The sequence below is a fragment of the Hemicordylus capensis genome, chromosome 2, assembly GCF_027244095.1.
Source record: "Hemicordylus capensis ecotype Gifberg chromosome 2, rHemCap1.1.pri, whole genome shotgun sequence".
In the NCBI taxonomy this organism is placed as follows: domain Eukaryota; kingdom Metazoa; phylum Chordata; class Lepidosauria; order Squamata; family Cordylidae; genus Hemicordylus; species Hemicordylus capensis.
This window is the reverse complement of record NC_069658.1, coordinates 4441790-4469481: the sequence shown is the minus strand read 5'-3', so window position 1 is coordinate 4469481 and position 27692 is coordinate 4441790. Positions and strand designations below refer to the sequence as shown.

At 46.8% G+C, this 27692-nt stretch overlaps 1 protein-coding gene across 1 annotated transcript; it reads right to left on the bottom strand.

The window, feature by feature from the left end:
• Window positions 1–328: 328 nt before the first annotated feature.
• AQP3 (aquaporin 3 (Gill blood group)) lies at window positions 329–18130 on the bottom strand. The gene is made up of 6 exons (XM_053296251.1): window positions 17961–18130; window positions 8397–8523; window positions 7497–7634; window positions 5838–5956; window positions 4216–4433; window positions 329–2882 (listed from the first exon to the last, which is right to left on the bottom strand). Exons 1-6 carry the CDS (start codon window positions 18066–18068, stop codon window positions 2714–2716), a joined length of 879 nt encoding a protein of 292 aa, XP_053152226.1. The 5' UTR covers window positions 18069–18130; the 3' UTR covers window positions 329–2713.
• Between the last annotated feature and the right edge of the window lie 9562 nt (window positions 18131–27692).

The following is a 27692-nucleotide window of genomic DNA, read 5'->3' as shown; positions in this document are numbered from 1 at the left end:
ACAAGATGTGGTGACAGTCAACAACCTGGATGGCTTGAAGAGGGGTTTGGATCACTTCATGGAGGAGAGGTCTATCATCAGCTACTAGTCGGAGGGCTATAGGCCACCTCCAGCCTCAAAGGCAGGATGCCTCTGAGTAGCAATTGCAGGGGAGTAACAGCAGGAGGGAGGGCATGCCCTCAACTCCTGCCTGTAGGCATCCAGCAGCATCTGGTGGGCCACTGTGCAAAACAGGAAGCTGGACTAGATGGGCCTAGATGGGCCTGATTCCACAGGGCTGTTCTTAAGTTCTAACTGGTTAATAAAGAAAATAACCTGGAGACAGCCATTTACAATGGTAGGGTTTTTTTAATTATTATTTTAAAAAATCTGAAATACATTACAAACAGTATAGCCATTACACATAGTGCAGGAACTACTTGACCAATTGAATTGTTGCATCAAATCTGAATAATACAAGCACAAAGATTTTCAGCACCTTTTCCTGCAGGGGAAAAACTTCTCCAACTGCAATTCTGAGTATAATGATATGGAGGCACTTTTAAAATGACCCACTGATTTAAAATGACCCATTTGGGGAAAATACCTGAGGTGCCCAATAAAGCAAAAAGAAGCCAACTTGTGCCAGCTGGCAATGCAATTCCCTTCTTGCGTGCCCTGCCAGGGGTGTCCTCACTCAGAATAAGGCAGCTTCCTGTGTTTACATGGCCATAAGATGTTGCATTAGCATAAGGTGGCTGTGCTTTGGAAGAGCAACAGACCCAAATAGTCTCTTCCAAAACATCAGGGAGGCCCCTATAGGAGTTCCCAACAGCCGACCTTCAACACTCGGTTCTCTTCTCACCATCCATGTCTTTTCCTGGCAGTGCATTCCAATCTGAGGAACGTCATATAATATCTTAGATCATCCTCAGGAGGATCTTAGCCATCTTTGTCATGCAATATGTGAGTGTCCAACTCTGTAATAATAGCAAATCTGAGCATCCCAAAAGAGGTCCCGAAAGACATCTTTATAAAGAAAGCATCTCCTCTGCTTGAGTGACTAGACTGTCCCCATGGTATCAAAGTTCCCTGGAATGCTGAATCCTCCAGAGGATACCTGTCTATTGTACAGTATGTGTGTGTGCTGCCCATGTGGTTACCCCACCATATTTGCAGCATTCCACGAACAGGGTTCCCTGACTGCTGCTTGGAAGGAAAGTCCTTGGGCCACAACCCAAAACAATGAAATGTTTTGAAGCCCAATTATTTGAAGCAGCTGAGAGGAGAGCTGGTAGCAAGCATGACTTGTCCCCATAGCTAAGCAGGGTCTGCCCTGGTTTCATCTGAATGGGAGACTTGACATGTGAGCACTGCAAGATATTCCCCTCAGGGGATGAAGCCGCTCTAGGAAGAGCAGAAGGTTTCAAGTTCCCTCTCTGGCTTCTCCAAGATAGGGCTGAGAGAGATTCCTGCCTGCAACCTTAGAGAAGCTGCTGCCAGTCTGTGAAGACAATAATGAGCTAGATAGACCAATGGTCTGACTCAGTATATGGCAGTTTCCTATTTCAAGTGTGCTTAATTCTGTGTAGGATGGTGGCCAAGTTTGCATGAATGCAGCCTAGCTCCTAGATGCTGCAACCTGGCGTTATATTTATAAGTGCTTGTTTTAAAAAAGACAAACAGCCCAAAGCAAGAATTGAATGTACATACATGCCCCCAGTTTATCAAAAACTAAATGACACATATCTGACAGACTGCAGCACGGCATTACACACATATATTGCTTTATATTTACAAAGCCTGATGCTTTGAAAAGCCTCCGTAATGAACAGGGATCTTGAAGCCAGTGGAAGAAGCCACTCAGATCAATGTTATCCATAGCATTTTCCTCCTGCATGGCACTTCCTGGAAAAGATTTCCATGCCCACCCTATGTCAAAATCACTACTGCATCTTCCAGCACTGAAGTTTTTCCTTCGTTGTATCTTCCAAGGAAAAGACTGACCAAATTTGGCTGCAATGCCTCACTTCCACTCAAAATTTACAGAGCTGAACCCAGTCCTAGAGAGAAGCAACTGAAGAACACAACCTTGCTGACCCTAACCCACCCAATGGCCCCAGAACCTGTTGTTTTGTTTTGTTTTAATCCTTCCTCCAAGGAGCCCAAAACAGAGTACATGGTTATGTTTATCCTCACAACAACCCTGTGAGGTAGGTTAGTCTGAGAGAGAAGTGATGGGCCCAGAGTCACTCAGTGACTTGCATGGCGGAACGGGGACTTGAACTTGGGTCTCCCTGGTTTTAAGTCCAATGCTCTAACCTTTGTGCCACACTGGCTCAAAGGTGAATCTACGTCATTTGAACCCACGTCCTGCCAAAGGGAGGGAAGGCCGTATAGAGGTTAAAGGAACAAGTCCATTAGTATTTGGCAAAAGAAAAGGCTGAGGATTCAGGATTCCAGCCAGTCTTGTGCTCTAACCACTTTACAACACTGCCCCCTGATGCTGTGTGACTGCAACAGTATAGGGGGTATCCAGGTTTGTAGGCAACTTCCTAAAGCAAATACATCAAGGGTATGCAACGTAACAAAGAGGACTAACAAAAGAGCAGAAGAAATTCCTGTTGTGCTTCTCTTTTTCTTTGGTTATCAATCTCAGTCCTTTTTTTAAAAAAAACAACCACCAAAAACATGTCCACAGGTGCACCCAGGGCAGTGGGATTCCCTGGCAGCCTCAAACATTGTCCCTCTGCTTCACATTGGACAGCTTGACGGTCTCCTCCTCGTTAACTTCATGCCGTGGCTCATCGTGGCATCCAATCATCAGCTGGTAGACGATCACGCCAGCAATGGCCCCGAGGAAAGGCGCAATGATCGGGATCCACCACCACTGCCTGCCAGTCCTGGAAGACGCAAGCACAAGCAGAGGAAGGGGTGAGTCAGGCATCCACAGGCCTCTCAACACTCCTAACCACCCGTCTCCACCACAGGTGAGTAATTCTGCCACCTCTCTGCAGAAGTACCTGCTCTCCAAGGGGGCTGCCTGCTGCATCTCGTTCAGGAATATGATGGGCAGGCTGTAAGTGGCCACCTGTATCCTTTTGTGCTTTCAAAGTGAGCCTTCTAGAGCAGGGTATGGGCAACCCGGGCCCACCAGCTGTTGTTGAACTACAACTCCTATCATCCCCAGTCACACTGTGGCTGGCGGATGATGGGAGTTGTAGTTCGACAACAGCTGGAGAGCTAGGGTTGCCCACCCTGTTCTAGAGTGCAAGAGTCAAGGGTGTCTCCACTTCCAAATCAGAAACAACTATCAGAAGTTGTGCGGGACACTGATCCTGCGTAACTATTCTACATGGAGCAAGCCCAGAGATCTCTCCCTCCACCTGTGTGAACGGCATTGCTCTCGAAAGCGTCTCTCATGAGGTCAATCGAGGACTTGTTTGTATGAATCATCCTGAGATACCATCCAAGCACTGACCAGAACTCAGCCTTGACATGAATCTGCAAGGCTCTGGGGTGACTCTTCCTTTCCCTGAATACCTCTACAGGTTCCTATAGCTTCTGGGAAGCCACGTCAAGGTGAGCTGGGATTTCCTGTGGCTTGGTTCAGACCACCGACACCACCAGTTGCTGTCAACATGTCCCAGGGGGAAACCACTGAATAGGTTTTAATCTCAGATTTGTTTACATAGGAACATAGGAAACTCCTGTATACTGAGTCAGACCGCTGGTCCATCTAGCTCAGTATTGTCTTCACAGACTGGCGGCAGCTTCTCCAAGGTTGCAGCCAGGAATCTTTCTCAGCCCTATCTTGGAGAAGCCAGGGAGGGAGCTCAGTGGTAGAACATCTGCTTTGCCTGCAGGAGGTCCCAGGGTCAATCCCTGGCAGCATCACTAGGTAGGGCTGGGAAAGTCCCTGCCTGAAACCTTGGAGAGCTGCTGCCAGTCTGTGAAGACAATACTGAGCTAGATGGACCGAGGGTCTGACTCAGTGTAAGGCAACTTCCTTTGTTCCGTCTTCTTATGGGAAGAGGCCGTAGCACTCAGTGGTACAGCGTCCTCTTTGCATGCAGAAGCTCCCAGGCTCAACCCCTGCCATCTCTAGTTAGGGTGGGGAAAGACCCCTGTCTGAAAGCTTGGCTGTGCACACCTTCCCTGATCTAGATGGACAAAGGCTCTGACTCTGTAGAAAGGGGTTCCTTATGTACTTGGAAGGTGCAATGAGGCACTTACGTGAAGACTTCCGTGCCCCAACCAGCAATCGCTGTGAAGAGACGAGGCCCGAAGTCTCGGGCTGGGTTGACGGCATATCCGGAGTTGAAGCCCATGGAAGTCCCAATCACCAAGATGACGAAGCCAACAGTGAAAGCCTCCAGGCCTTTGGGGACTGGGTTGTTGTGGGGGTCCACGATGGCCAAGAGGCAGACCAGCAGAGCTGCTGTGCCAATAAACTAGGAGAAAGAAGAGCAGAAGAGGTTAGAAATGGGTTGACTTTTTTTAAAAGTCTGTTTATTTCTTTCAGTAATTAAGCACAAAATGTTTTAGCTTATCAGCTGACAAAAACTAAAATAAGGAAAACCTTGCTGTATCGGAATAAAGGTCCATAAAGTTCAGCATCCTACTTCCTACTGCAGCCAACCAAGTCCTAATAATACTACTACTAGGAATATTTATAAACCACGTTTCAACAGAAATTCTCAACCCAGATGCCTCTGGGAAGCCCACCAGCAGTGTATAAAAGCAACAGTGCTCACCTGGTGTTGCTCCCTAGCAACTGGCATTCAGTGGCATACTGCCCCTGAATATGGAGGTTCCATGTAGCCAATAGCCATCATGGTTAATTGCCAGTGAGAGAGGCACCTTCCTCCATTAAAGTGTCTTATGCTTTTAGAGCCACTAGTGACCATCACCATATCCCACAGCAGGAAATTTTCCACAAACAATGTGTTGTACAAAGAAGGTTTTCCTTTTGTCTGTCTCTTGCCACTCAATTAGAGACATAGGAAGCTGCCTTCTACTGAGTCAGACCCTTGGTCCAGCTAGCTCAGTATTGTCTACACAGGCTGGCAGCAACTTCTCCAAGGTTACAGGCAGGAGTCTCTCTCAGCCCTATATTGGAGATGCTGCCAGGGAGGGAACTTGGAACCTTCTACATGGAAGAGAGACTCTCCTCAAAGGATGTAAGAACCTAGGAATAGCCTTGCTGCAGATCAGACCAAGGCCCATAATTTGGTTTCCAAGAGCACAAGCCAGCTACAGGACAAGCAGATGGACTCCTTCTAGTATTCCCTGTAACAGGGATTCCCAGACGTTGTTGACTACAACTCCCAGCATCCTCAGCAGCAGGGGCCTTTTGCTGGGGATTGTGGGAATTGTAGTCCACAACATCTGGAAACCCTTGTTGCAAGGAACGTTGCCTCCTTCCCAAACTTTGCCCTTGCCAGCTGGGATGCCTCCCTTCCATTTGGCAAAAATTCCATCATTTAAGTTTCAAATTATTTGGCATCTTGTCATTATGTGTTTTAACACTACCAGCATACACCAGGGATTCTCAGTTTTGGGTTCCCAAATTTTGTTGGACTAAACTCCCATCAGCCTGGCATGCACAGATAACAACAGTATGTTTTCTGCAGCAGAACTTTCTGCCGCTTTGAGGGGCGATTAAGATCTGTGAAATGGTATGCGGGGAAGATCAGTGCACACCCTCCCCAGCATCACAGCCTGATTCAATCTGGGGTGCCCCACAACTGCTTCCAAGGTTAAATAGAATGTCAGGAGTTTGTGGGTCTGTTTTGGCCTGACCGTAAACTAAAGTACTGCTTGGAAATTCCTCACACCATCCCTCCACCTCTTACCTGGTCAAAGAATCCATTCACGGAGTTCAAGTGCTCTGACGGGTAGGTAGCAAAGATGCCTGCTGTGCCGTTTGGACCGGTGACAAAGAGCTGGTTCCCACCAAATGCCCAAATGGCGTCTAGAGAAGGAAGGAAACCAAGGGTTTGATTCGACTTTTACTGCCCCCATTTCCACCCCATACGTCCCACAGGAAAGCTGCACTTGAGTGGGGAAAGATCAGTGGCTAGGGGACATCATTTTTAAGGCCCACTGAAAACATGGATTTTGTATGATTTGCAGAACTGATATACTTTGGGACCAGACAGAAGTCTTTATCTGTGTCCCTGAATAAAGTATCCATTCAAATGTGTTGGTAAGAAAAGACATTCCTAGGGTAACTTTGAGGTTTCCTCTCCTGTTGCCCCTGAACTGGGGCCCTCCCTCCTTTCCTTCAATAGATCCCACAATATCAGTGGAATGCACAACAGAAACCCCACAACCAAGATAGAAATTCCATTCCTTTCCTCTCCCCTCTAAAGACAAAAGGAGCCTCAAGGGACGCAAGGATTGATTATGCAAACTATCTCTGTGTTCGAGTCCAGGGGCGAATTCATGTCAGGACAAGAAGCCAAGGCTTGCTTCGTGAGTATTCCCCAGTTTATGAAGGAGAAGGAAGCACTTGTGTTTAGAACACAGACTATATCTCTCTAGGGATTTTGCAGAGAGTGGTCACGTTGCTTCTCTGTGTCCACCAAGAGACACAACCGATTTGGCCACCGGTTTATGGATGGCAATGGGGATTTGACTCGTACTCAGTATTCTGGGGGGGGGGGGGGAATTAATTGGCGGGATATAAGGGAAGAATCACATCCTTCTACTCTCTCCCTAAACTGTGACCCCATTCAGCTGGCCAGGGCACACCCTGAGCCAAGCCAAGAACCCTACAGGTTTTGGTGGTTCAGGTTGTATTTTTGTATGTATGTATTTATTTTTTCTCTGTGTAAACCGCCCTGAGCCATTTTTGGAAGGGTGGTATAGAAATCGAATAAATAAATAATAATAAATAATAAATACGGGACTGGGACAACCTCATCTAATATAACAGGGGTGGCCAATGTGAAGCTCTTGAGCTGTTGAACAATTTACTGAGGCTGGGGATGATGGGAGTTGTAGTCCAAGAACAAATGGAGAGCCTCAGCTTGGACACTCCTGTAACATAAAGATGATTATGCAACAACCAGTCATATTCTGTATTTACCTGAATCCAAGACTAGGTTTTCCCCAGGTTTTTTTTTTCCTTTTCATTTTAGAAATCAGAGAGTTATCTCAAATTCAGAGTCTTCTTCCTTTTGGGTAAATGATGGTATCACCTGCATTTAACCTCTATTTTTTAAGGGGCTTGTCTTAAATTCAGAGTCATCTTGTATTCGGGTAAATACGGTATGATTGTGGTTATGATATCTTTAGTGCTGTCTCTAGTAACGGTCACAGTCATTACCACAGGTAGATCATAAAACACAGTGAATTTACTGGTTGACATCCTGACTTAATGAAGCACCAGAGCAACAGGGCTATATTCCAGACCAAGGGGCCAGATGGGGGGCAAATGACCTCTCCTTCCTTCCGCAGCTGCCTACACCACCCGAAAATGTCCCTGAGGCTCAGGGAAGTCAACGTACCAAAGTACAAGCCAAACACGATGCCTGCTCCTAGGAATGCTCCGAGGGTTTGTGCTAGAGCGTAGACCGGCAACTTGATCCAAGGCTCCCGGGCCATAAAGCACATGGCGAAGGTGACAGCAGGGTTCAAATGGGCACCTGTGAAATATCTCAGGGTTAGGACATTTTCTGGCTCCAGCAGCACACAAAAAGGAACAGACTGCATGGCTCTGGGGCCATTGCCTAAACCACACAGTGCCTAAACATCCGCAAGGGCAAGGGCCAGATCCCTGGGAAATCAGAGTTACGTCACATGGCATGAAAGTCTAGAGACAAAGGCTGGCTCCAGGAGACAGGACAGGTTTGTGACAAGATTATGCAGAAGCTGTAGCCTGCAACCTGTCTAAATTGTGCAAACAAAGAGAGTGACCTTGATTCCCCCTATTCTGCATACTTTATTCTGATTTTGATAGCCGTGGTGTGTACTATATGTTGTATTCAGGCATAACTAACTCACTAGATAGAGACTGTCCCCTTAAACACAGTCCAGCCTCTTAATTCAGCAATTGCTCTCAACATGGCTGTTCTCCTGGGGTTCACTTTTCTGCTAGGGCTCCCCAGAACTGTTTCCCTCTATATACCCAGTTAGTGACAACTGCCATCATGACAACGCAGCCCAATGTACAATAACTGAGGGATATATTTTTAATAAAATTAAATAAACACATGTTCACTGGCAAGTTCAGTGGGTTTACTCCCAAGTATTTGTGTGCAGGATTGCAGACTTGGAGGTCTCCTTCTTTGGGAACACAGGTGCAGTCATCACAGAGAGTGAAATTTGAATGGGTATAAATCCCCATATGGAAAGAGCTCTTTATTGCAGAGCAGGTCCTTCTGATAGGATGAAGCTCCCAGACATACCTGAGATCTGTCCAGCAATCAGAATTCCAAGGGTCACAGCAAAGCCAAAGGCCAAGTTGACTGTCAGAAATTGTCCATGACTCCCTTTGCTGAGCACGATCTGAGCCACTGAGCCACAACCAAACATCTGCAAGGAGAAAAGAAAACCTTGGTCAAATTCAGCTTGGTAGATTCCTCTGGGAGAGGGCAAGAGTACCTTCATTTTATGAAAGCTATCAAAGAATTTCCTTTCTGTTCCTCAAGGTTTGATTACAGCTGTTTACTGACCACCTGGGTCAACCACACTGAGAGATGCTTATGATCCCCCAAGCTAAATGCAAGGTTCCCCAGGTCATTCCCCTTCATCCAGTCTCAGGAAGGCAGAAAAAATAGGAGGTCTATGAAGCCCTGTGGGTCACAAACAGTGTTCCCTGTGACAGGGATTCCCATATGTTGTTGACTACAAATCCCATAATCCCCAGCTGCAATGGTCTTTGGCTGGGGATTATGGGAGTTATACTCAACAACGTCTGGGAATCCCTGTGACAGGGAACATTGGACAAAGGCTGGGGAGGTCTTCAAAGGCCCCATCATTGCAATGAAAAATGGCAGCTCATGGTTGCTTGGGCAGATCACCACCACATCAAAATGGCCGCATGGATTAGCCCTACTGAAACTATCAGGACTACATCTCCTGACAGACAAGGACACTTCCTTGGCCAAGGGATGGAATAAGAAGATAAGAACAGCCCTGCTGGATCAGGCCCAAGCAGGCCCATCCAGTCCAGCATCCTGTTTCACCCAGTGGCCCACCACATGCCACTGGAAGCCTACAGCAGGAGCTGAAAGGGGCATGCCCTCTCCCCTACTATTACTCCCCTGCAACTGGTACTCAGAGGCACCCTGCCTTCTGAAATGCCTTCTCTGTTTGCCGGATAATCACACAACCTATTATGCAAATCTGCTACCAACAGGGTCCAATCAGACAGCTAGGCATAAATCACAGCTATAGTCACTCTGCACTGATATCTTTCCTGCACTGGGCAGGGGGCTGGACTGGAAGGCCGCCAAGACCCCTTCCAACTCTCAAATGCTACGACTGTATTATTTTACACCAGCAAAATCTTAAGATATGAAGCCTAGTGGTTCAGCCTAACAAGCCAGGGGTTGCCAAACAAGTTGCAAGTGCCTCTGGTTCCCGGCAGCATCTGCTGTGCTTCTCTCCCCCTTCCCGCCCTGCCCCAGCATTAACAAGAGATGCTCTGCCTGCAGGCTGGCCATTCATCAGGTAGAGCTGTGCCGGCTGAGCAGCACAGCTCTCATCAATGCCAAGCCTACACAAATGGCAAGCCTACAGGCAGCACAACTCTCACTAATAAGAGGATGAGATGGGGGGGGGGGGAGAGGCGCAAATGGAGCTGCCAGGAACCAGAAGCAGCTGCATCTTGTTTGATGCCCCCCACAGCCCGTTAGAATGAGCCACTACTGTGAATGGACTGTACAATTCAGTAGGCCTTCCCTCTCGGGTATCTCATGCTGAACATAATCCTAGCTGGTTTGTCTTTTGATTTGTTTATTTATATGGCACATTGATATACCGCCCCACATACAAATCTCCAGGTGGTTTACAATTTAAAAGACAGCAATAATTAGAACACTGACACAATTAAAACAATTTAAAACATAGATTAAAAACTCTAAAACTTAAAACTATAAATTGAAAGTCTGATTAAACAGGTATGTTTTCAGATGTAAGGCCCGGGGCAACCCGAGAAAAGGCCCGGGTTTGAGTCACCGCCGCCTGAGCTGGTAGCAGCCACAACCAGATCTCCCCAGATGATCTTAATTGGGCAGCAGAATCTATGAAGAAGATGGCGTTCTCTTAAATACCTTCTCTTCCATTCAAAATGGAACACACTGCCATGGATCTGAATTGGTGTACATCATGCAGGTTGTAGAAGCCTACCTTCCTTGGCTCACATCTGGACTACCTTGAAGTAGATGTCGATTGTATTTGTTTTACTACTACTACTACTACTACTACTACTACTACTACTACAAATATTTATATACCGCAGTTATATAAGGGGCAGTTTACATGGAAATAAATAACTAAATAAGATGGCACCCTGTCCTCAAAGGGCTCACATTCTAAAAAGAACCATAAGGTAGATACCAGCAGCAGCTACTGGAGGAATGCTGAGGTGGGGTTGGATAGGACCAGTTGCTCTCCCCCTGCTCAATAAAGAGAACCGCCACTTTAAAAAGGTGCCTCTTTGCTCAGTTAGCAGGGGTGACTTTTAGTGTAGCTACTATGCACAGCATTGTGGATGGATTTATAAGGAGGCTTGCAGAAAAGGTCTTCGGTTCCCACAGGTCAGGCCTTACGCAATTTAGCCCTGTTTGCTTTGCACATAAGTTCTTTCAACCCACAAGGTTTATTTCACACCTTGGAGTAGAGGACAAAAAGTTCTGAATGGTTCTTTGTCCTTCGACTTTGAACAAATATGATATCTAAACCAATACTGGGGCGGGCTAGGGGAGGGCGGGAAAGAGCCTTTTTATGTCAGACTAACCCGACAAGAATGTTATCATCCCGAGTAACAAGTTTCCTGAAAGGGAAGTGGAGCTGAGGAGGCAAAAGGCCAGCAGCCCTTTGTCAACTGAGCTTAATCACAGCCACGGCGGCTGATACCAAGCTGCCAAATGGGCTGGGAGGATTATTGGGAACCACCACCACAACAAATGTGCATTCGTGACGTTTTTGTCCAGTCTAAAGCCACCAAACCAGCACTGAGGAGAATGCTTGCACAAGGCCGTGGTGGAGGCTGCAATGAATTGCCCTGAGAGAGGCCCTCTTTTAAGATAGAGTGCTGAAGCTGCCCAGGTGTGGAGGCATTTCCTGAGCCCCAGAAGACCCCTGGTCTTCGTTCCCTTGTTGGGGCTCTCCTGTGTCTTCCTTTGTTCTGCTTGTGCACACTGATGCACATTACAAATAAGAAATGATTATAAAAACAAAAATAGTAGTTCAGGATGTTGCAACTCTGCCAGAGTAACCGACACATCAGAAAATGTCTTAGTATCAACACTACTAAGTGTGTGCATAGGGGAAAATTAAATTTTCATTCCAAAGCAAAGCTATATTTTGGTGCCTCAGGTAGAGAACAGATTAAGATGCAGCACAATCCAACAGAAAGTTCTCCTGCACAAGAGTAGAACACTACCATGCTCTTGCACAGCTTCTGCTCATTCCAATGGGGCTTGAGCAAGAGAATTTCCAAACAGATTGTGCCGCTGGGTCAGAATTATTTGTCTCCCCATGTGCCACCCTGAATGGCCGGCATCATTCACGACCTGAGGCAGCCGACCTTATCTGGCCTAATAGTAGGGTTGCCTCTGCCCAAGAGACATAATGATGTGGGGTGTTGCCATTGTGTTGCATTCATGGCTACCATCATGGAATTCCAAGGGCTTGCAATTCCGTTATAGTCGCAGCAAGGGGGGGGGGTGTGCGCCTGTGAGTGTCTGTGTGTACTGCAGTCTTTCAACAGATCTGCCTTGTTTGGAGAATGATCAAGAGAGCTCTGTTCACAACTCGTCTTTGTTCCACTCCTAATGTCTAAACAACAGCAAATATCAGTTAATCCTGCACACCAAGATCAGTCAGCCAAGTGATCTATCAGAAACAGCCAGACCTGACGGCAAAGGATACACAAAGGCTGACATTTAAAAGCAGCTGTGGCTCTTAGCCATGAATGCACTCACACAAACTGAGGGACCTTTCATTTTAAACAGAGTGTAAAAAGGCTGCGATCCTGAAACCGAGAGGTATTTTGTGGCCAGCCCCGGTTATGGGCATAATTTTGCCCGTAAAAACTATGTAGTGTCCAGTAGAAATAGGCAAGTGTGTGTGTGTGTGTGTGTGTGTGTGTGTGTGTGTGTGTGTGTGTGTGTGTGTTTAAGACCCCACAAATTTGAAAATGATTGTGGGGTGGTTTAAAAAAAAACAATTGGAAGGGGATTGGTTGGAAGAAATACTTTTCATGATATTCTTTTTGAGCCTCTGATGATAAAGACTGAAGAGAAAAAAAGAGAAGGATCAGTGCAGGGGGAGGAAGAAAAGGACAAGAAAGAAAGAAAGAAAGAAAGAAAGAAAGAAAGAAAGAAAGAAAGAAAGCAAAATAAAATAGGAAAAAACAGGCCCATCCTAAGGGTCATGCCATCTGAGCCAGAATGGCGAGACGCCACCTCTTACTTTTTAAAATTATTATTAATTTACATTTTGTATCCCGCTCTTCCTCCAAGGAGCCCAGAGCATTGTACTACATACTTAAGATTTCTCCTCACAACAACCCTCTGAAGTCGGTGAGGCTGAGAGAGAAGTGACTGGCCCAGAGTCACCCAGCAAGGATCATGGCTGAATGGGGATTTGAACTCGGGGGTCCAGCACTCTAACCATTATACCACGCTGGCTCTACATTCACTCATATCTCCTCCCTGCAGAGTATACTCCGCCCTGCAGAGTATGGGGCATGCAGCATGCAGCTACATGCCAATTTCCCCACCCACCACGTTGTCCCTTATCTGGTGGCGTCTGCTGTTGCCATTTCTTCTCCTCTTCCCACTCATTCATCCCACCCGCTGCCAAAGGCAGGGGAACAGGAACAGAGTGGATGGAAGTGTGTGGCAGACCCACAACAATTTTAAAAACAGAGAGATACTGTAGCAGCTGGCCATCCCTTCAGTAGTGCTATCTATCCCCTTCTCTGCTGAAATCCTTTCTATCAACAGTCCACAGCGCCTGATAGCTTTTAAACTTCGGAGGAGCTGGAATGTTCATAAACATTCCATGACACCTCAGCAATTAAGGGACAGTTCCTTTCAATCAACTGAAGGCAGAGCTTTCAGAAACAGGAGCTGTGGACATCTCAGACACTGCAATCTGCATTTATTCTGAGCTCCCATCCTTTAAGATAGTGTATCTTACTGGCAGGGAATAAATATGAGGGGGGACCTACTATTGTCTGCAAATCTATGTGCCCTTGTCTCGGATTTGATCCCTCATTCAAGTCACTGTCCTAAAGGATTACCCAGAGCTGACCCTGACATCTCAAATAGCTCCATTGGTTTTCTTAAGAGTACGAGCAGGACTAGGAGGAATCCTCTCATTTCTTCCGTCAGGAAGGCAGTGCCAGGCGGCCTTAATGACAAGCAGATCTACAGGAAAGGGAAACGCAGCGCAGAGCACCCCAGACGCCTCACTTCAGCTCCCTTTGAGCTTCCCCCACCCATCTCTTCCTCCCAGATGCTACCACAAAGGAGAGTCTGGATGTTACAGCCAAGAGAGGAAAGGAGCTTTTAAAAACTCAATGACTTCCAGAAGAGACTTTCCCCACTACTGACTAAAGAAGAACAAAGAGAAGCATCTGGCAATGACACCGGGAGAGGCAAGAGCTCAACAATGCTACCGCCTGCTGGGCAAAGCCAAAGAGGGACAGGAGGGACGTCTGTGGGGCCTCGGCACAAAAGCCGCATCGCAGCTGTTGGCCTGGTTCACATCGTCATTCAAACCCAGATTCAATGTGGGTTACTGACATCAGCATGATTGTGTGAACCAAGGGTGATTTGTGGCCTGCGATTACTCTTATATTCCTGGTGTGGCATGCGCTGGCACAATCAAGCTGATTTCAGTAACCAATGTTAAGCCTAAATTTGAACGATTGTGGGAACCAGGCGATTGTTCACATAAGAACGTGGGAAGCTGCCATATACTGAGTCAGACCGTTGGTCTATCTAGCTCAGTATTGTGTACACAGGCAGGCAGCGGCTTCTCCAGGGTTGCAGGCAGGAGTCTCTCTCAGCCTTATCTTGGAGATGCTGCCAGGGAGGGGACTTGGAGCCCTCTGCGTGCAAGCAGGCAGCTGCTCTTCCACTGAGCTATGGCCCCATCCCTTAAGGGAAGATCTTACAGTGCTCACACATGCAGTCTCCTATTCAAATGCAAAACAAGGGCCAACCCTGTTAGCAAATGGGAGAGCGCATGCTTGCTACCACAAGACCAGCTCTCCTCCCTCTTCTGAAGAGTATTGTATTGCACCTGTGCAAGGAAACGGCCACAAGGCTGCACCAGGGCAGCAACTCAGGAGGCAGCATTTTTCCGCTGGTTTTTCCATTCTAGAACAGCCGCCCCAAACGGGGCCAGATGGAGGCTCTGCACAGTCCACGCAAGTTCACCAGGGACAGTCGTGTGCGCCCTACACTGGCACACCACGACAGCGCCTGTGCTTGCAGCAATGCTTGTGAACTGCAAAAATTAATTCAATCAGAGATGCAGGAAAGCCCGACATGAGACCCTGAGGTGTCCCTGCCAGGCCGACAGCCAAGGTGGCACTGCACTTGATGGACCAACCGCCTGACTCCATATAAGGCATGTTTACCACAAAAGATGGACTTCTGGGAATGCTGCCCATTTTCTTTACTTCTAGCTTTGCTGAAGTCAACACTTTTCTCTTGGTTCAGCATCTGGATCCAGCTTTATGGGAGCTGCTACTGTGTGCTCAGCAACCCCACCCTGCCAAGCAGGATGGGTGTGTATCAAGAAGGTCCCAGAGCTGCCAGGTGAGAACCCTGCTCTCAGCTACTGCCTGCTCTTGAGATGGTTGAGTGCGTGCCAGCACAAAGGGTAATTGCTTAAGCTGACATGCCTGTAGCTCAGAACTCTTGCAACCTTACTAATTAAAAACAGTCAGGTGGCTGCTGTTCACCACATGATCCAAGAATTCCCATGGGATTGGAACTCCCAATGGTTTTCTCTTTTCAAGAAACAGTGGCAGGGGGTGGATTGGGGCCACAGCTTTTGATCTTGTCAAGACGCAGCTTTGAAGCTGAAGGATTCCAAGATGTAAGAGGCTTCATTCATTAAACCTGGCATCGCTTGCTACATGTCCTGAAAACTTCTCAAACCATACTGGAGCTCAACAGAGGGGGTGGATGCTCAGTCACCCAACTGAAGAGTCAATCGATTAATTAAGATGGCATGAATTTTCATAGAGTATCATAATTGCTCTGAAGCAAATTCCGAGACAACCCTTCCTGTAGGGAGCCTGAAAATTCTCTGTTTTTTCATCCACCTCTTGCTCTCTTGACAGACAGTTCCACCCACCCTCCCTTACCTGCCTGACCAGTAGGACAGGGGTTCCCAACCCTGGGTTTCCAGAATTTACTGGACTACAACTCCCATAATTCCCAGCCACAAAGGCCATTGCGGCTGGGGACGATGGAAGTTGTAGTCTAGCAACATCTGGGAGCCAGGGTTGGGAGACCATGCCCTAGGCCAGGCCTGCTCAACTTCAGCCCTCCTGCAGATGTTGGCCTACAACTCCCATAATCCCTGGCTATTGGCCACTGTGGCTGGGGATTATGGGAGTTGTAGTCCAAAAACAGCTGGGGGGCCTAAGTTGAGCAGGCCTGCCCTAGGCTGACCATATACACAGTGATCCATCACCTTCAAGCACTTCCTTAAAAATATTCTTTTCAATGAAGAATTTCCTTCGTCTCCAGTTATCCCTTCCTTTTTCCTATTGTCCTCCCCAAGAATATAAATATAGCACCCCAGTGCCTAACTAGACCGTAAACACTTCTTTGGGCTCCCTAAAATGGTAAGGGCCTGGTCTTAAGCTGTAGGAAAAGTCCACATTCCTCTTTAAAGTAATATGCAGGGTCTAAGGCAGATTCAGATGTTCAGTAGATGTTCAGATCTGAGGAAGATTGGAGAGCTTATTGAAGTGCAATCATCTGATGAGCCAGTATCAAGGCAGAGTCTGCACCGCTTATATCACCTCTCACTTATTCCAAAGACAAACTTCTTGGCCACAGATTTTTGGCCACAAGCAAGGGTTCACGCAGACAGTTCTCGCCTTCCAGGCTGAGTGTCACAGCACTCAACTGGGGCTGTATAAATAGATGTCTTCTATGAATAGTAGGTGCCTTTGCTGCCCACCTGAGGACACCACCACACTCAGTGCAGGAAAGCCAGTGACACAGACCACATGAGCCATGCATCCTGGGCGCTTTCCGACAACCTGTGTCGGATGTCCACTACTATTTCCACCATCTGGAGATCACAAAGGCCAACAACACTGTTGGAATACATTCTTTTAAGAAGGACCTTGACAAGTTCAGATGCAAAAGTCCATTCTCCACCAGGATTTATTAGTAAACTTCAGAGTGCCTGCCACCAAATTTTCTCATCTCCCTTTTAACAACTTGAGAACAGAAAAGGGAGACAACACCCTGTGTTTCAATATGGAAGTCTCCTACATTTTTAAAGAGAACAAAAAAGAAGAGCTGAGTTCAAGTCCCAGGTGAACTCGGAAGGGTTGTGGACAATTTACATAGGAACATAGGAAACTGCCATATACTGAGTCAGACCATTGGTCTATCTAGCTCAGTATTGTCTTCACAGACTGGCAGCGGCATCTCCAAGGTTGCAGGCAGGAATCTCTCTCAGCCCTATCTTGGAGAAGCCAGGGAGGGAACTTGAAACCTTCAGCTCTTCCCAGAGCAGCTCCATCCCCTGAGGGGAATATCTTGCAGTGCTCACACATCAAGTCTCCCATTCAGATGCAACCAGGGCAGACCCTGCTTAGCTATGGGGACAAGTCGTGCTTGCTACCACAAGACCAGCTCTCCTCTTGGGGCCGTTCCGCACATTATGCAGGGCAAAAACCCAGGTTTGCCACCAAGTGCACACTCAAAGGGCAGTTGTAGCCAATCCTGTCTCCCTGATTAATGTACCTGTATTTTGGCAAAAATGTGTTTGTTGCATTGACATGTCTCATTTTTAGTTCTGCACTTAAAATATCCTAGATATACAACTAAAAGTACAATGTCCAAAGTGAACCTTGGGCTCTGTTCTCTATCTGTAGAATGAAATTTATGATAAGGACACCGTGCGAAAATTAAGGTGAATTAATTGTGAAAATTAAAGTGATATCACTATATGTTGCACTGAGTAGGCGGCTGAATTAGAAGACATCCATGATCCCCCACCCAACTCTCACATTCTTTAATGCTATAAATCTTAAGGGAGCACTATAGAAGTGAATTCTTGGATGGAGAAGAGATTACAGGAGATGTGTCAAGAACCACAAACTTGTAAGGGGATTTCCCTTTGAGGGAGCAAATGTGGTTGATGTGGGAATTTGCAAGATTGTGGGTTACACCAAAACTTCATGACCATTTGCTACAATTCTGTGTATAACTCAAAAGTCTGCCTATTCCTACACCAAATAAGTTTGATTCTCCTTAGCTTCTGAGCACAAGCTCCCAAGGGGACATAACTGGAGGGGAATTCCTGCTATGCCAGCCCCTTTTAAATGACTGGGAAATGCACAAGAGCAAGGCAAAGGCTTCTTGTTCAGCTCTGCCACTTTTCACATCATTGCGGATCAAAATAAAAAATGGTCCCCAAACCAAGCATTCAAACATTGTTCTCTTTTTCAGCAAAGATGTGTCTGGGCACCTGATTATGCCAAGTTCAAGAATCTTTCCTTCACAGTCACTTTCCCCGCAAGAGACACTTACCACTAGGATCAGCGTCCCCAGACATTCAGCCAGAGCTTGCCGGAGGAGTTTATTCCTGATCCTCAGCCTCTGCCCAACTGCGGTGAGCACGTCTCTCTGCCTGCCCATGGTGCCTGGGTTTTCCTTCAAGGGCTGGTGTGTTAGGATCAGAGAATCCCTCTCAGCTTTCAGGCTTGCCTCCCTGTGGCAAGGTCCCAGGCTTGTCTGCTCTTATATGCAAAGGTTTGATAACTCCACCCCCATGCCTATGCCTTCTGCTTTGCAACTTCTCTTTTTCTCCCTTTCTTTCCTCACTGTGGACATGCAGCTCTCTCTCCCCCCCGCCCCTTCCTTATTATTACTCACGTAATAACATTACTATTACTAAGCCACAACCCAGCTGACGTCGGGTGACTGAGTTCAAACCAGTTTAATGCCATTTGCTCCAGTGTCTGTACACACAGACGTGTTTTTGTGTGAATGTTTGGACCAGCTCTTATTTTAAAACTGAAGCTGTACAGGCCTCCTGAAATGCAGGATGCAGGTAGGAAGAGTCCTGATGCACCTGTGTTTAACATAACATGGGAAGGACTGTACCAGTGTACAGATCTGCATCTATGGCTACTGCACACAGATTGGACAAGTGTCGTTGAATGAACATAAAGTGTGGGAAAGGGCTAGAAGGAGATGCAATTAGATGTGGGGAGACAAACTCGGCACTCTGAGTGAGTTGCAACCAGGGCAGGCCCTGCTTAGCTAAAGGGACAAGTCATGCTTGCTACCACAAGACCAGCTCTCCTCTGAAGTTCAGGCGCCAGCACTCTCTAGATTATGAAAAATGTCTCTATTCTGGCAGGTGTGCTCTCATTAGCCCTTTTCAGGCACTCAGTGAACATGAGAGAGCCGCTGCCAGTCTGTGAAGGCAGTACTGAGTTAAATAGACCAATGGTCTGACTCAGTATATGGCAGCTTCCTAGGTTCCTATGTTGTTCCTATCTGGAGAGCGGGGAATTGGGACCGCACTCACTGTCCCCTCTCCGACTGCCACGTGTTCATCCAAACAGGTCTGAACAAAGCCTAAGCTTCAGAGGAGCTTGTGGAGTTCAGAGCGGGACAGTGGGTGCAATGCTCGCTCAATTCCCACACTCCCTCCGTACACTCTTTGAATGCTGCTATTTTGAAACGCTTTAATCCTTAACGTTTGCATTGTTGTTATTCTTTTAAGCTGACTTGGAAATTGTAGAAATAACAGTACTGGTAGCCAAAGAAAGGCAGAGGGGTTTTAGGAGGGGACTAGTAGAAAGAGATGCACATGAAGGCCAGGGAGATATTATGAATGAATAAATGAATGAATGAAGGTGGCTAAAATGATCCACAGCCTTCCAGCAATGGAAGGAGGACTACAGAGGACTGCACGACCCTCAGGAACAGATCTAGACCATTGTAAAATGCTTTTGGAGGGGAGGAAGAGATGCAAAAACCACTTACTCCTCCTCCCCACCACCACCTTCCCGGGCCACCAATGCAGAAGGAAGCCTTCGGTGTAGGGACGCTGAAGGCTTCTTGCAGACCTTCTGATGCCAGAGAGCTGAGGATCATGTCAGCCAACAACCACCACCACCTCAGATCGATACACGCACAGACATTAGGACAATCCTTCTTCATATCTTATGCTTTTGCTCTTGCTTTTCTTCTTTGGTAGTTGGAATTTTTCAGACCTACAGAGATATCTCTGGGAATGAACAGTTCATTTCAGAAAAAGCGATGAGAATTAAAAGAAATGTGTGTTACCAAGAGGGTGTGTGGCCAGTTCTGGCAGCTGGCCCACAGATGGCCCTGTGCCACGAAATCATCTAAAGGACAACTATGGCAAGCAGTTTCTGAGTCCACAGAGCAGGGGCTCCTTCAGGGTATGCTGCCATGTGAACCCGTTGCTGACACACAGAAGGCCTGGTTCAGCTCCAGGCACACAACTTCAGGAGAACAGCTAGTGGCTCCCGATGGGTTGAGCAAAAGACGCATCCAGCATCCAGTTTTGACAGGGCTTGGGCAAGCACGGCAATGCAGCTGCGCATCTAAAACTGCACTGCATCCACTTCGGCTGAACTTGGGCTTTTAGACAAGAACATAAGGAAGTCCTGCAGAATCAGACCTCAGGATATCTCTAGGACACTCACAAGTGGGGCATGAAGAGGCTGGCTGTCCCCTGTTCCTTGTTGCCAGTCCCCTGCATATGATGTTATGCTGCTCCTGCAAGTGGAGGTTCCACTTGCCCACCATGGCTAATTGTCATGTATAGCTCTATCCATGAATTTGTCTAATTCTTGGGGGGAAATACACGTGTACACCCCACCTTTCCACCCCAATACAGGGGCACCCAAGGTGGCTTATAGCAACACACTTTTTAAAAAGCCAACTAGTATGGGTCACTGCAACATCCTGTTGCAGCGAGTTCCATTGGATGGAGCATGAAAAGGTAACATTTACTATTTTACAATGTATAGTTTTGTTGTGTGTGATAAGGATACAAACTGCAGAGAGTTTACAATTGGCTGAGGCTCCTTGTAGTGGGGTGTGTGTCAGTGCTCTCCCCTCCTAACATGCAAAGCATATTTCGCCCTTTGTCTGTCCTGAACCTCCTGTCCTTCAATTTCACTTAGTGCCCCGGACTCTAATAAAATGACGGGGGGAGGCGGCAATATTTTTTCCTTCTTCCTCCATTTTCTACACACTGCTCATGATATCAGAGTTTTGCCCATAGCAGCACCTGCTTTAGAAACATAGGAACAGAGCCAGCGTGGTGTAGTGGTTAGAGTGCTGGAACAGGACCGGGGAGACCCGAGTTCAAATCCCCATTCAGCCATGAGACTAGCTGGGTGGCTCTGGGCCAGTCACGTCTCTCTCAGCCTAACCTACTTCACAAGGTTGTTGTGAGGAGAAACCTAAGTATGTAGTACACTGCTCTGGGCTCTTTGGAGAAAGAGCGGGATATAAAATGTAAATAATAATAATAATAACAACAACAACAAACTACAAACAGACAAACATCTGCCACACAATACACCAGATATAACTGTAGTCAAGAAGAAATAAAAACAAGTTAAAATAATCGACATAGCAATACCAGGGGATAGCAGAATAGAAGAAAAAGAAATAGAAAAAAATCACCAAATACAAAGATCTACCAATTGAAATTGAAAGGCTGTGGCAGAAAAAGACCAAAATAATCCCAGTGGTCATTGGCGCCCTGGGTGCAGTTCCAAAAGACCTTGAAGAGCACCTCAACACCATCGGGGCCACAGAAATCACCATCAGCCAATTACAAAAAGCAGCTTTACTGGGAACAGCCTATATTCTGCGATGGTATCTATAACAATTGACAATAAAATTCTGGCATCCCAGGTCCTTGGGAAGGACTCGATGTCTGGATAAAACAAACCAGTCAATAACACCTGTCTGACTGTGTAAAAAACAAACAAACAAACAAATAAATAAATAAATAATAATAATATACTGAGTCAGACCATTGGTCTAACTAGCTCAGTATTGTCTACACAGACTGGCAGCGGCTTCTCCAAGGTTGCAGGCAGGAATCTCTCTCAGCCCTATCTCGGAGATGTTGCCAGGGAAGGAACTTGGAGCCTAGATGCTCTTCCCAGAGCGGCTCCATCCCCTAAGGGGAATATCTTACAGTACTCACACTTCTAGTCTCCCTTTTGTATGCAACCAGGGTGGACCCTGCTTAGCTTAAGGGGACAAGTCATGCTTGCTACCACAAGACTAGCTCTCTTCCCTGCTTTGTATGCAGACGCAAATTTTCATATCTCCACTTAAAGAATCTCAGGAAACATGCTGGGAAATGCCCCCTCCTCTCCGCTTGAAGAATTAGGAAGCTGCTGCCAGACAGAGTGGACAGCACTGGGTTAAATGAACCAGTGGTCAGACTCAGGAACGCAGCTCCATTTTGTCATGAATTTTTTAAAAAACCCAACTTGTAGGGAAGGTATTTCAACCTCTCACTAGGTTCTCTCTTTTCTCTCTTTTTTGCAGTAGTGCCCTGAACAAGATTAATGCGGTACTAATTTCAGGGCTGGCTCCAAGTTTCAAGGGGCCTTTGGCAGTCTGATCTCCACAGCCCCATCCGACTTTGATGGACTCCCATAGAGAGGCACTTTGCCACCGCCGCCACCAGAACATCTACATAGGAACATAGGAAGCTGCCTCATACTATTTCAGACCATTGGTGCATTGACCTCAGTGTATTGTCTGCACTTATGGGCAGGTTGGTTGGATCATCTTGTTTGTAGTAATGTGGTCAGCAAGTGAAACTTCTGGCCATCTGGAATAGAAATCCACCATCACTATAACAAACCTTTGTTTTCTGGGTTGGTTATCAAAGGCCCCATTATATCCAGAGCAAGTTTTCCCCATGGACCATTGGGGTACTCTACTGGAGTCAAGGGGGTGGGAAACATCTTCTGCGATTGGACACACAAACAGCACAAGCCATACAGTAGCTGGTTACATTTTCCATGCATTTTATCCATACCTGGCCACCATAAACTTTCTCTGATTTGCCTTTTAGTCAAGCTCATGCCAAGGTGGCCTTTGTGAGCAAATTTGATCACTTTTGCTTGTAGGAAGGTTGGCACCACCAAATTATCAGTCCTCAGCAGCTGCTCATTGAGAAGGGACAGCTCACTCTCTACGTGCCTGTGGCTTCCAGCAGCATCTGGTGGGCCACTGTGAGAAACAGGATGCTGGACTAGATGGGCTTCCTTGGGCCTGATCCAGCAGGGCTCTTCTGATGTTCTTATGCTTAAAGATTTCCAGGTACTTGTGTCCGGCCACACTGGCCACCCTTACCATCCAGGGCGAGGCCAGGCGGCCATCCGATGCTACAGGAGAGGATGTCGAGCCAGTGGAGGGGGAAGATGGCATGCCAGTGAGCCCCACCAGCCACCAAGTCTCCCTGCCAAATGGCACTCCCGACAGGGGAATGAGGCCGGGCAAGCTGGGGCTGAGGGGAACTCCAGGGGAGGCATGCGGGAGTGATGTCATAGGCACGCCTCCCACAGGGAGTGGGCTCGGGAGGGGGGAGGAACAGGGAGGAGGGGGAGCACAGCTGCATGGAGATAATGGGCCAATAAAGAGGGCTGGAGGGCAGGGATCCTCAACGTTGGGCCCCCAGATGTTATTGGACTTCAACCAAAGGCTACTGGGGCTTGGGATTATGGGAGTTGAAGTCCACTAACATCTGGGGGCCCAATGCTGAGGATCCCTGCTGTAGGGGATGGGAGGTGCACAGCCTGCAAGGGGGCATTTAAGGATGAGTGGCTGGCAGATGGCAAGTGCTGGGTCCTCCGGAGAGAGGCCAGCACGAGGTGTGAACAGCTTGGGACGGAGGAGATCCAGGGTGACGTTTAAGCCCTCCCCATCTCTACTCTGAGGCCGGCCCCTGCTGGCCCAGGTAGGCTGGGTGAAGAAGACCTCACGTGTAGCCAGACACCTTGTTTCTGCATGGCCATCCATTCGTTATGTAAGGTTTAAGTTCAGTATGTGCTGGATCAGCACCGAGGGCCACTTTCCACTCAGAAGATGTGATCATTCCTTGGTTGGATGAAGCTAATTGCACAGTTACTGAGCCTTCATTTCCCTCTTCTGTGATCTCCTCTTGGCCTGGAAGTGGAAGTCAAGACAAGCAATCTGCAATCGTATTCCAAAGACCTGGAAGATATTCCACCTGGTGCTTTTACACGCATGGCTGTTAGTTCAAATTTCGTCGGAATGGAGGGTGTGAGTCCACATATCAGCAGGACTTACCCTGAAGGCTATCAGGGCTAGTTCAAACACGACTCTGTTTCCCCCCACATTATGGCTGCACATTCTAGCTTAGCCTGAATTATGTCCGACGTAAAAATATCCTATTTTCAGCAGTTTGTGGGGAGGGGAAATCTGAGGCTTGTGGTAAACCCCGACCCTTATCTGTGGTGTGTGGAGGGGCCATTGCCAATAATTTGTGGGTTTTTTCAAACTTGCACTTTCTTTCCTTTTTAAAAAAATGTTTGCTGGTTGGGTTTCCGAAACAGCAAGTTTCAGGAAGGAGAGTTTCGGTCTGGTCTGGTCTTTGAGTGATTTGCAATTGCAAGTGCAGGGGGCAGGGGAGGGGTTGAGGCAGATTGGTGAAATTCTGTGGAGGGAGTCCAGAAGGGGAGGAGGAGGGAGGAATTCCTGAATTAAACACAAGCACATGCAAAATGTGGGTCTTCCTATGCTTGTACATTCGTCTTCGTCTTATTGAAACCTGGTCACCAGAGAAACCTAAATTCAGATGTTGTTGGAAGCTTAACAATGGAGACTACAGATTCCAATGTAACCTGAGCCCTTTGTGTCTGAGCTGATTGAGGCAGCATTTTCCTTCATGACACAGATAAATCAAAGATTTCTACTTTAAACTTCCATGCCTCTTAAATGGTCTGGGGTGAGGTGGGGACATGAGATGATGAAGGTAGTCACAAAGGCAAGTTGATTATAAAAATTAGCAAAACATTTGGGTCAGATTCAGAAGGTTCGGGTTAAACATTCTGTTGTTTTGGCTAGTCAATTTTGCAGAAATCCGACTGGCTGTCAAACTAAAAAAAGGTAATGAAAGGAGGCATCTCACGTTGCCTCCTCTGGGATGCGATTAAAGGTAAAGTGTGCCGTCAAGTCGATTTTGACTCCTGGCGCCCTCAGAGCCCTGTGGTTTTCTTTGGTAGAAATCAGGAGGGGTTTACCATTGCCTCCTCCTGCGCAGTATGAGAGGATGCCTTTCAGCACCTTCCTATATCACTGCTGCCCGATATAGTAGCAGTGGGGATTTGAACCAGCAACCTTCTGCTTGTTAGTCAAGTATTTCCCTGCTGCGCCACTTAAGGTGGTCAGTGGGGGAAAAAACCTGGAGAAAGCTTTGAGAATGCACACAGAGAAAGATGCAGAGAGGAGCTGAGGAAATCCTGAGGAAATGTGAATGGTCCATTTAATGCTGCGAATTAAATAGCTCCAAATCTGCTGCAAAGCAGATTCACCCTTCTGATAACCCACGGCATGAAGCCATGTCTGAATAACTCCTTGGAAACCAAAGTCCTAAGTCTGGTGATTCATTTGGCTATTCTTGTGGTTGCTCGACTTGATCCCTGAGCAGTAAATAAAGCAGATAAGGGTTTATAGTGTGACCGTAAAGTGAATTTTCTGCCCAAAGGTAAGTCCTGAAGTACCTCATTGCCAGGAAACATGCCAAAGCTTCTTTTTCAATGACAGAATTGACATTTCTCTGCAGAGATAATAAATCAGTGTTGTCTGAGTTTTCTTAAGATTTCTGTCAGTTTAGCATCATGCTCCTCAATGGTTTTGCCATTCTTGTAAAAGAGATGGGAAACAATAGTGTACAGAGAACCAGAATCAGCCAGCATCTGCACTTCATGGCCATTAAGTTTAACTTGACAAAGTGGAGAAGCAGGCAGAGTGAAGAGTATTTTCCACCCTTCTAGCCATCTCTATAACTTTATCCAAGGTAAGTTTCTGTTCCAGCAGCAGTTTTTCACAAAATTTGTTTTCATAACAATCTAATTTCTGATCAGTTCATCAGTAAAGTTGGCAAACTCACAGGTTACACTTAAGGCATGCAATGCTGTGACATACTGATAGATAGATTCACTAGGCGTTGGGATCTAGAATAGAACTTGTAACGTTCAGCGATCACATTCAAAGTAGGGTTGAAATGATCATCTAAGGTTTGAAGAGCAGCTTCATAAGAATTGGCATCCAATCCCAGAAATAGAACCTTCATTGTTTCCAGGGAATAGCAGGTTCTCCTGGGGTGGACAAGAAAAAAGGTGGTGGTGGGGTCTGAGCCATGCCGCAGTGGGCATCCAGTGAACAAGGCATGGTTTGTGATGCCAGCCAGTAGCTATCAAGACCAATCTCAGTTTGAGTCCTAGATACCTTTAGAAATCACTTCTTTTCCAAGATCCGTTAGAATCCATGAGACCAGCCAAAAGCATGGGGTAACCTCCCCATCATGTGCATGCTCATCACAGTGATGTTCTGACTTCCAGGGAGAAAATACATGGAAGGAGGAAGAAGGCTGTGCCTGCTTCTGACCTCTGTGCCTGAATCAGGCCTTCCGTCTGGAGCCTTGGCATGAACAAGCTTCAGGATCTGTGCAGAAGTCCTGGGGGTCAACACTTGGAGATTGTGAGGGGCTGAGTGGGTATAATCCTGCTCCCTCCCCTCCACATACAGAATTGGTTTTACAGACTCCATTGAAAAGCATTGAGTAGGATGATTGGGCAGGGAAATTCTGTTTGTTTATAATTTACTTATTTTGATTTATTTGTTTGTCAAATTTGTACACCGCCCCAAACTTTAGTCTCTGGGCAGTTATGAATAACATAACACAAGTTAAAAACATACACAAAGATCTTAAAACAATTTAGGCAATCTAAAAATAAAAAACAATTAAAACTTTAAAATTTTAAAAGCTGAAAAGGCTTGGGTAAAGAGGGCTTTCAAGTCCTTTTTTAAAATTGCCAGAGAAGGGGAGGATCGTATTTCAGCAGGACTATAATGGGCCATTCTCACATGCAAGCCCCTCCCCTTTCTAATGCAAATTTTATTTTGTCTAGGTTCACACACAGCTCACTACTACGAATATTTATTAATATACCGCTCTTCAACCAAAGTTCACAACACAGTTTACAAAGAAAAATACATAATTAAAATGGTCTCTTGTCCCCAAAGGGCTCATAATCTAAAAGAAACACAAGGCAGATACCAGCAACAGCCACTGGAGGGATGCTGTGCTGGGGCTAGATAGGGCCAGTTGCTCTCCTTCTGCTAAATATAAGATAATCACCACTTTAAAAGGTGTCTCTTTGCTCAGTTAGCAGAGGGAAACTACCGTGTTCCCCTTGTGGCCAATGACCTCCTAGAGGAGGTGGGACACCATGCCTCCCTTTCCCCCAAGGCTTTAGAAATTAAAGCACCCTCTGTGATCTAGCTCTATTGAAATACACACACACACACTTCTGCTTAATTGGTTTGTGGATCAGACTGCTTGTTAGCCATCAGCCTTGGTTTTCTGTTCCTCCACTCCCCGCCACGACCCCAGCAGCATTGCCTCTGCTTTTGTAGCCCCATCCCAGCTGGGGATGCATGCAAGGAAATGCTCTTTTTCAGAGCGGGCTGCAATAACTCCTCCCAGATCTCCCCCTTACAAAAACAGCAGATTTTGCAGGAAACCTTTTGCAGCGGATTTTCCAGGAAACTTAACTGAATAACAGCATTTTTAAAACTCGGATATAAACTGGGATGAGGTGAAACCCAGAAGGAAAAGCTCAATTTGTGCGTGGGACGCTTCTAAAGACATTGAACTGACCTCGTCGGGAATCCGGCTGTAGTGAGAACTCACCCCCTCCCTTCCGGAGGAGATTCGAGGCAAAGCCCCTGTGTGGGAAAACTCCAGGAAGGACTGGGGAAGACCCCTGTCTGAAACTTTGGAGAAGCCACTGCCAGTCAGTGTAGACAATACTGAGCTAGATGGACCAATGGTCTGACTCGGTAGAAGGCAGCTTCCTATGTTCCTATGTAAAGGTGAGAGATTTGGAAGAAGAGAGTAATTGGGGATAATTTTTAATAAGAAAAACAGAGAAGGTGGGGCCTACGATCTGATCCTCTGCTTCAGGCAGCAAATTGTGGTGGGTCAGCAGTGGG